Raw genomic sequence first — 10,507 nt, forward strand, 5'->3', positions numbered from 1 at the left:
GGCGGTTTAAACATGAGAATGACTCACTTTGGGTGTCTATTATTAAAAATATTTACGGGGAGGATGGGGGCCTTAGCACTTCTTTTTCTCCCCCTTCCTCACGAGCTTCTTCTACTTGGGCGGGTATCCTTAAGGTGGGTAAAAATATCTTTAATGCAAACTCCGCTTTCGCTAATTCTTTCAAAAAAAGAGTCGTAGATGGGTCTAGTACAAGTTTTTAGGATGAATTATGGCTTGGGGAAATGGTTCTTAAAGACAAATTTAATAGGCTTTATAGACTAGATACAAATAAATGTGCCACAATTCTTGACCGGGCGAGATGGGAGGGCGGGAACTTTCATGCCACGTGGTGTTGGTCCCGCGATATCTCGGGGAGATTGGCCGGGGACCTCACCACTCTTACTAATATTTTATCTAGTTTTGTCCCATGTAGCTCAGGTAAAGAAGAATGGTCATGGTCTTGGAGTAAGGATGGCTCGTTTTCGGTTCACAAGCTTACAGAAATTCTGGTCCGGAGCAGCCCTGACATCGCAACCGTGAGCATAAAGTCGCTCCGCAACAAACTGGTCCCCCTCAAATTTGAGTTGTTTATTTGGCGTACTCGACACAAAAGGTTACCTACAAGAGTTGAACTCGACAAGAGAGGTATGGACTTGGGTACGGTACGTTGTCCAGTTTGTGACAATGGTTTGGAATCAGTAGAGCACTCCATCATCTCATGCACGTTCGCTTTTGACATTTGGAATCGTGTCTATGATTGGTGGAAGCTCGGCCCTTTTACAAACTTGGGTATAAATGAATCTTTTCTTGGAAATGGATATAACTTCACCTCCGACTTGGGAAAACTGTTGTGGCAAGCTACGTAATGGGTTACGGGATACATGATTTGGAAAAGTAGGAACGCTTTCACTTTCACTAAGATAAAACCGACATGCGCAATGGTATTCAAAGACATCCAACTTAAATGCTTCGAATGGTTCTCTAATAGGATCAAAGGCACCAATATTGAATGGGATGTCTGGCTTGCAAATCCACGAGGTTATGATTCGCTAGCTTTATCGTCTAGGAGATCCGGGATAGGTTAATTAATTGTTCTCCATGCAGGTTTTTTGCCCCACTCCTGGAATAGTCGTTTTGGTCGAGAGAATTTGAGGTGGATCAGGGGGCTTTGTCGTTGAATTGCCAACACTGTGCTCTGTCCCCACTCCAGCTTGTTTAGTTAATTCTTCTCAAGTCCAATCTCGACCTTAATGATAATGAACGGACTACGACGTTTTCCTGCACACTTGTGGAGTCTTACTATCTCGGTTATATATTTGTCGTTTTGTTTTCCTAGATGTAGTTCCGTTTTTGTAAGCTTGACATTATTGTAATTATTTCGTGTTGATATATATATAATACATACTTTCTTTGCCGTTAAAAAAAAAAAGAGGACCCAAGAAGACCTGTTGTGGGTCGTTACTGCTGCTGCTGTCTTCTGTCTGTATTCGCATCACCATCATCATCAATTTTCTTGATCTTTAAACCCTAAGGTATACCTAATAAACCCTAGTTTATTCCCACATTCAATCTCTTAAGTATATTGTTAATGAGTATTATGTTTAAGTATTACATTATGTATAATCATGGTGATTAAGGTTAAAAGATGATAACGAATATAATTATAAGATTATGATAATGAAAAAAGATTGAACATGTGTAGTTTATGATAAATAAGGGCTATGATTTTATGAAGTATAAATAATTTGATAACTTGTAAGTATTGTTAAGGAATGAATATGAATAAGATTAAAAAGTAAATTATGAATGAATATTAGTAATGAGTTGAGTATGATTATTAAAGGTTAGGATTAATGAATTTAAGTATGAATTATGATTAAAGATTATGAGTAAATTATGAAAGCGGATTATGAATAAGTTATGGTTGATAAAAGTTGAACTAATGAATATAATTAAGTGTTATGAAGATTAAAATAGATAAAGATTATGAATTGAATTGTGACTAAAAAGATTACTAGTTATTATGTTAAAAACTTATGATTTTATGTTAAAGCTATTAGTTTAAGGTTATGAATGAGGTTAAAAGTTAATAGGATATAATTTAGTTAGTATGTTTATATATATTAATATGAACTTGTAGATTTAAAATTTAGTTAGTATGTTTATATATATTAATATGAACTTGTAGATTTAAAATTTAAATGGATAATAATTGTGGTTGGTAAAGAATAATGATAATGCTAATACATGTGCATGCATGCATGCATACGTATGTACGTATGTGCATGTATACACTGTATGTATATGTGTGTGTATATGAAAATATATACATACGTGTATATGTATGTGTATATATGTATGAATGTACGTGCGTATGTATGTATGAATGTGCATTATGTAAATTATATAAGTTAGTAAACTTAATAATAAAAAGTAATAAGTGTATATATATCTATATGTATCATCTTACACTTATATATGTATGTAACGCCTACACCTAAATTCAGCTAATAATAATAATAATAATCTTTTTATATTATAATAACAAAGTTAAAAATAGATATCTCAAATTCAATCTATTAATCCTAGCCCTCATAATCACATTGATTAATTGTTTGATGACTAAATTACCCTTCTAATAACAAAAAAAAAAAAAAAAAAATAGATACTCCAATCGTTACAGATTACAATCGCCTTCTTTCCAATCGTTAAAATAGGGTTCGTATCAGCAACAGTCAATTGTCTCATATTACTTTTGAATTAGGGTTCATTCATACTTTTTATTGTATGAGATTGCTTTGCAGGTGGAAGTATGACAACCACCTCACAAATAATGTCAGGTAAAGATAAAAACAAGAATTAAAAAAACAATAATAGTTTCAATGTTGTGTTGTGTTGTCTAATTGTGATTTTTGTTTGGTAATTCATAATTTACATATGTATTTTTATATTTTGAAGGCTTTTTAAGTGATTTTGACATATTAGGGCATACATGTGTTTATAATTCAAAATATGTGGTTACAGTTAGACTTAGTAACTTTGTTTAAATGACAGATAATAATGTAAGGTGTTGGAAGTTACCAGCTCAATATATTCAAAGGGAACTTAAAGAGGCAGATGAATTAGGTCCGATTTTGCAATCATCTTTATGAGGTACTATTAAAATCAAGCTTACATATATTTATTATTGTATTGTAATTTTCGATATTTATTATGATATGATGTTAGTTTTATTACAAAGTGCTGATTCGGTGCGTTAAATCTTTTGCGATTGTTACTTTGTTCTCAGCTAAGATTTCTTTTTTGATTTTGTTTTCGACGGGTAATGTGTTTTTTTTTATGCATTTATCGTTTATGTTAACTGGTATTTGCTTAAATTTTAGGTTTCCGTGGTTATTTTGATTGAAGTTGAAGCTTGCAGTTTGCCTTTGGTATTTCTTGCGATCGTTACATTCTTATGTTTCCAGTATTGTTATCACTGATTATGGGTTTGAAATTTTTTAGGTTGCTTTTACGCCTTTTGAATTTTGCTGAGCATGTTCATGATTTTTCTTTCAGGTGTTTCGCAATAATTACAAGATTGTTTGCCGGCACTATATAGTTGCTTATACATGTGTTGCTATCGATTTCCGACCTCCACCGGTATTGTTTTCAGTATCTTATGTAAGTTTAACTTTCTACGTCGTCTTCTTCTTGATGATTAACTATGCGTTTTTTTTCCCAGTTGTTTATCGCTTTTCTCTTGTGGTTATTGCTTTTGCTACTCCCACGAAAGTTCATGTTTCCATTTTCCCTTATACGGAGTGTATTGAACAAATGGTATCAAACTTCTAAAAGAAACTTGAAATCACACCAACTCTCAAACATATAGTCAATATGTTTGATGATGATAATAGACGACCAGCAGATACCTTTTCTTCCTGCCAAACGTCTGTAGAACTAGATTGTGAAGCTTATGATGACAACAAAATTAATGGTGATGGACACGATCACTCGAAAAATTGGGACTTCATTAATGACAATCAGATAAGTCTGGATAATGAGGACACCTATGAGGGAGAAGATGAGCTCTTTATTTCGGTTCATCATGAGGTGCTTAATTATTCTACCTAGAGGTGGCTAAATGGGCGAGTTGGGCTGGGTAAGGGGTGAAAGTGGATACTTTATGCATTATGTTTGTGTCATCATTCAGGTAAGGGCGATCACCAACTGTGTCACCGTTGAAGTCTCCAGATGACAAACTGAAGCTTTACAAGTGCTTCAAGATGTATCATAAGGTTGGTACTTCCTTTTTAGCAAATACATTAGCTAAATTAAAAAAAATTTAATTTAATGAAGATAATTTAATTGTACATTATTGAATTTGCAACGACATAGTCACTTTTGGTTTATCCCTGTATGAGGGTATGAGGATGGTTACACCCCAGGATAATTAAAAAAGAACTTATTGTAATTGTTGTGGTACAAAAGGGCTTCCATTAGTGGCGACGTTAAGGTACGTTACCAGTTTCTTATAATCATGTGTATTCTTCAACTTCTACAATTTAACTCTACAATTTACGAGTTTAATGTTTTAATGTCGCCCTGAAATTCATATGAAGACGGTGATGCATCAACTACGAGTTACTTATAGGTTGGTGCGGTCCTATGTTTCACACAACTTAGAAAAATAAGATATTGGTTTCTTCTAATGGTATGTGTAATACTATGTTATTAAGCTCCCACTTATTTTGGAAGTGAACATTATTTCACTTTAATCGTAATTATATCATTCATATATCAATATATTATGTTTTTCTATTATGTCTACTGCATTCCACTTCGTTTTGTGTTATTTCCTCTTTTTTGTTTTGTTTTCTATTATGTGGTAATTGTGGGTTTTGTGACGTATTATGCATTAGTGATGTGAATTTGTGATCATTTGTTCCTTTTAAAAATTGGCTTCGATTTAGTAGTCATGTAATAATATTAATGGACATAATGCCAAATAAAAAAAAGACAAAAACAAGTAGTAATAGTGATTGTTTGTCGGCTGATGGGTCGCCACATGAGGCATTTGGTGATGTTCGTCTCGGCTTTCTGTTGGCCTTTGTGTCACAGGCGGCCAAGACAAGTGTGCTGCAAACTGGTACTCGCGTGCCTCAAATTTATTTTCGAAATTTGGTTGGGATTGCCCTGAGTTGTTCCAAAAATTACAGCCTTTGTTACAGAAATGATGCCTGACCATGTTCCTTATGCAGGTACGACGCTCGCTCGGGTGGTGAATGTGAAATTCAAAGAAGCATGTTAGAGTTATCGAACTAGCTGGATGGATTTGATTCAAGAGGTGATGTTAAAGTGATCTTGGCCACAGATAGAATTGAAAGTCTTGACTCAGCGTTGCTCCAGCCTGGTCGTATTGATAGGAAGATAGAGTTTCCACTTTCCGACTTTAAAACCAGGAGAAGAATTTTACATGTTAAAGTTTCACGATAATTGTTTAATTGCAATGAGATGGACTTAGAGCTAGGAAATCGGGCAACATTGGGTTGGTTGGGTAATGAGTTAATATAGGTCAAACTTCTCTAAAGGGTCTGGTGATCGGAAACACCTTTTTTCAAATAATGGAGTTTTAAGTGATTATTGTGCTGCATTGTGAACTATGGTTACAGAATTTGTAGTAATTTGTTTAGGATGTTTTGTCCCTTACAAATACGCTTTGGTGGCTTGGATCAGATCTCATTTGACCTGTTTACTTATTTGCATTCTTTTGAATTCTCTCACTGGAAATAAAGCATGACCAATTTTGAAAACACTAGCTATATAATGTCTTCTCAACTTTAGTAATATACCTGTTTTAATGGTCCTATTAATATTAATGTACATATATACATCCAGAATGACTTAAAGTCCAATGTTAACTTGGAGAAATTAGTTATGACTAAAGAAGAGTTATCCGGAGCTGACACTAAAGTTATATGCACTGAGGCTGGATTGCTTGCTCTAATAGAATGCTAGATGAAGGTTGGTAAATATATTTATCGTTTATGCTTCAAGAGACTGAACTAATAACTACGATTATTTATGATTGCTGGTTTTTTAGTTTATAAGTTGCCCTTTGCCTTTGGACAACAAACACCATTTCTATCTGTTAAATACTACTACTCCGTATTTTATTAATTTGTAATTTTTTGTTTTTAAGTCATTATTGGTTAGTATATATAAGATATATTTAAGGAACTCAATTGCGTCAAAACGAGTTTAACGGATATGCGAAGAATATTTAAAGAGTAGTATAGTTGCTTCAGCAATTACACTAAATGACCACTTCAAACGTTTTCTTGCATTGAATGATCTATGGAAAAGTCGTCACAGTTTGAAATAATTAAAAATTATTACTATCCTATGATAAAATAATACTGGACCGATTTACGCATTTGGTGTTAGTGTGTTACAATTCTTTTTTACCCATTGGAACTTTACTTTTATTTTAATATTATATTAAACTTCATTTTTATTTAACTAGATTCTTTGCTCAGATTGTTTAATATACATAGTTTCTAACCAAGGACCTAAATAATTTTTTTATAAATGAAAAGTTTATTGTGTAAGCTCGCGAATTCGCGGGTTTTAAGCTAGTAGTAGTAGTAGTAGTAGTAATAATAATAATAATAATAATAATAATAATTATTATTATTATTATTATTATTATTATTATTATTATAATAATAAACTTAAAAGTATTAAAACTTACAAAAAATTAGTGGGGAGCCTAGAGACAATCTGGGCCCCCACACCTCTAGCAATAGCAAAACCTATCCTAGTAAAAAAATGAGCAGCAGCACCGGCACCAATATCTTGCGCCATCGAACTCTTCTGAACCCGCTTTAGCAAAGAAACAACATCCTTTTCTAATTCCCCAAGGGAAGAAAATGAGAAAGGAATGAAACCATAACCAATCGTCTGACAGCTAGATTCGTACTTGACCCGCTTCCGACGAGCCGCATCAACCACAGCACGTCCAGGGACAAAGTCAGAAAGCCCAGACTGTGTCAAAGGAGAAGACCCTGTCAAGTCAACACAAACATCGCGACCACAATCCCAGGAATAAAGTAACACATCTGCAGGTCTGAGGGCCCTGTCGTTCCCTCCAGACAACCCAATGTCAACCTCCTTTCTCGCTGAAATCCCAGATCGATAACAAACATCAACAAGGGAATCCCGAACAACATTATGTCGATGCTTAATACCCACCATACCAGCACAAGACACCGCGTGATCCCCGAAAATATCCCCAGTAAAAACCCTTGAACAGGCAGAGCATGCCGTCGAGATAGAGAACAATGGAACACCCAACCGGTAGCACAACACACATCGGTAAGTCTTTGCGTTCATCGTCTGACCCAACCCCAAAATAGGGACTGCCCTTAGCCAAGCAGAGGTGTGATCACCCTGCTGCGATTTCCATAAGGCCGATTGTCGGGGAGATAACGAAAAAGTGGATTCTGCAGAAGCGGTAACCTTTGTGAAATAAACATCTGCCAATTTCTTCATGAGTATTGGGGCAGCGACCTCACTCGGATTACCTAAAATATCAAACCCAACTGTTTTATTAAACAGACCCAATGCATCTTCAAAAGCACGACCAAGACCAACAATACTCGCATGACGAAGTAGCTTGGTCTGCAATCCAGCAGACTGTAATCGAGAAGCCAGAAAAGCATAATGACGAACATCTCCCGCAGAATAAACACCAAGCCCTCCAAATGCAAATGGCAAGGTGGCAAGCCGCCACTGCCAATCACCAAACCCAGGCCCTGAAGCAGTAACAATACGCTCCAAGGAAGATCGAAGGGCTCCATCGAAAGCGCGTTGAGCCGCCTCAAATATACTAGGAGGACAAGTACGCAAGGAAAAGTAGAGTTTAGAAACTCCCGTACATGCCCTAAGCAACAACAACTCACACTGAGGATCATCAAGCTTAGCAACCTTATCCATAAGCGCAATGGACTTGGTCACCCTTTGCATCACCAGTTCACTACTAAAACCAGGATCGGAACTTGCGGGGGCCCCAAGCAACTTAACACCATTTAAAGGCCGAGCAATATTAGGAGGAAAGACACCTACTTGCCTGCTGCGAGGGTCCTCCGTAGGCCAGAAAATTTCTGTTTTTTCAACGTTGAGATGCAGCCCAAAACGAGGCCCATCCTCCATAATCAAATGCAAAACCTTCCCCACCACCAAAGTGTCCCCAATAATAGTACCATCATCCAAATACCACGCCTGAAGACAAACCTCAAAATTATCTCTGATTTTAGAAACCAAGGGTTGTAGGACCAAAGCAAAAAGCAGCGGACCAAGGGGATCACCCTGTTGCACCCCCTGAGAAGACCATAATGTGTGGTTCCCATAATACAATCTGGCTGGATTAGAGTAGCAAAATTCAACCCACCGAGAAAGGCTCGGACAAAGGCGGCGAACTTCACGTAACATGACCGTACGATCAACTAGATTGAAAGCATTTTGAAAATCAACTAATAACATAGAGAGGCCAACATCAGAGCCACGATCCTCAATCAGCCGATTCACAGCATGAAGAATAGCCTCACCACCTGAAGAAACACCAACACCAAACTGAAGACCATCGAAGTAACTTCCTAAAGACTGGCCAACCATAGCAGCGCCAACCTTCGAAACAAGACGTCGCCAAACAGTACCCACAGCTATAGGACGAAGACCACCGCCGGGCTTGACAAGCGGTGTGAGGGGAGCACTAGCAATATACTCTCCTAATTCCATAGGGCACCTTCCAGCTAGAAAGAGATTAACGACTCCGGTAATAGAGCCAACCAACTCATCCGAGACTGCCACAGCAGCACCACTCAAGCAATCCATAAGGTGTTGTGCACGTAAACCATCCCTACCACATGAAGTGCCCCGAGAAAAACTTTTAATCTGGCCCAAAACAACAGCAGAAGTCGTAACGAGGTGAAGGTGATCAACCGTCATATCAGGCAAGGATGGAGCGATAGAAGAAGGGTGCTTAGACAGCAAGTCCGCCAGTGTGGCGTCATTATAAGGAGCAACGCCTGATGAAGAAAGAACACAAGCTGCAGCGGTGTAATGGCCATCACAAATCTTCCTACGACACTGCTTAATATTACGCTCTTCCAAATCAAGGACCTCATCATCAACCACTGACAACATAGGAGAATCCTCTGCCAAATACTCCCTCACAAGCTGTAAACTCCCACCCGCTGTCCCCCAAGAGCAAATAGCACGGGAAATATTCTCTTCCTGATGCCGACGCTTTATCGAAGACCTAGACTCACGACTACTCCGTGGCCGAAAGGTTTTAAGGGTACAAAGGGGTAACACCAACAAAGAGACCCAACTAGAAATGTCATCAGGCTTAAAGATCACCTTATCAAGAGCACCTTTCAAAACCCGAGAAAACCCCAAACGACACTTGGGAGGGATAGACTTAACCGTGCGAAACCCCTTAGAGAACAACTGATCCAGGAGAGCCACGTCAAAACCATCATTATGATCACGCACCGAACCATCCTCAATACAAAGTCGAGCAGGAGAAGAGGGAGCTAGTGGCTTGGAAAAATTATGAAGCACAAAACGAACAACACCATTTCCCTCATCGGGGGGCGGCACATCCGGGCCCCTACCATGACGGCACTTAGCACGTACCGTGTGTGTTTTGTAGCAAACACCACATAACCAAATCCCCATATGCCTAAAAGTAACATCAGCCTCAGTATAAACACCCAAATTAGAAGTAAGAGAATGTCGAGTGATATCTCGCGCATCGATACCACAATGACGATCACTAAGATGCTTGATAAGAGAACTTCTAACAAGCCCATTTCCACTCCCATTTTGACAGCCACTAAGACCCACAAAGGGACAATGAAACTTCACTGTGGCATGCGACATAACTGCACACAACCTTTAGTTGTAGTGCATAGCTAAAATGACAGAGACAAAATCCCCATACACCAATAAAATTATAACCATGAAGCCAAGAAAAAACTCATAGGGGACTTTTAACAAACACCTTGTGGGCACAAATTCAATTGAGTAATGATACAACTCAATCTTCTCCCAAAATCTTCCTGGTAGCTGCTACAACTCTCAATCCATTCACCAAATAAATGAAGCAAATAAGCAAACAAACAAATTGAAGGGAATGAATCGTTACCAAACTATCCTTCTGTATAGTAATTATTGTCCTCATTCAGTGTCATTTGAGTTGGGACATCAAAAGTTGTTTGAGCTTGAAATTATTGTTTCTTTACCGGAAAACAACGCTACTAAGCCAGAGTGCAAATCAGCAGAAGATGGTAAAATAGCTGTTAAGACTTTGAATCTAAAAAATGATGATCCCGTTGATTGTGGGGATATCGTGAATAAAGCAGACGTCAAATCTACTGCAAATGGGGAATTTCACCACAAAAAGAGAAAAACTCATGAATTTCTCTGTGAGTTGCTAGATCTGAGATCTGAAAAGCATAAA

At 37.5% G+C, this 10,507-nt stretch overlaps 1 protein-coding gene and 1 long non-coding RNA gene across 3 annotated transcripts; both read left to right on the top strand.

The window, feature by feature from the left end:
- Positions 1–242: 242 nt before the first annotated feature.
- On the top strand, positions 243–866 carry LOC139860434 (uncharacterized). Its single transcript, XM_071849194.1, has one exon. It carries the CDS (start codon positions 243–245, stop codon positions 864–866), a length of 624 nt encoding a protein of 207 aa, XP_071705295.1.
- Positions 867–2,728: 1,862 nt separating this feature from the next.
- Positions 2,729–4,229, top strand: LOC139858280 (uncharacterized). Of its 2 annotated transcripts, XR_011762876.1 has the most exons (6): positions 2,729–2,840; positions 3,055–3,153; positions 3,384–3,431; positions 3,559–3,642; positions 3,725–4,092; positions 4,193–4,229. It is a non-coding gene; the product is annotated as an uncharacterized lncRNA (long non-coding RNA). The 2 variants fall into 2 exon arrangements; XR_011762875.1 differs by having other exon boundaries at positions 3,725–4,214.
- The last annotated feature ends 6,278 nt before the right edge of the window (positions 4,230–10,507 follow it).

Source organism: Rutidosis leptorrhynchoides, chromosome 7 (genome assembly GCF_046630445.1).
Source record: "Rutidosis leptorrhynchoides isolate AG116_Rl617_1_P2 chromosome 7, CSIRO_AGI_Rlap_v1, whole genome shotgun sequence".
Taxonomy (NCBI): domain Eukaryota; kingdom Viridiplantae; phylum Streptophyta; class Magnoliopsida; order Asterales; family Asteraceae; genus Rutidosis; species Rutidosis leptorrhynchoides.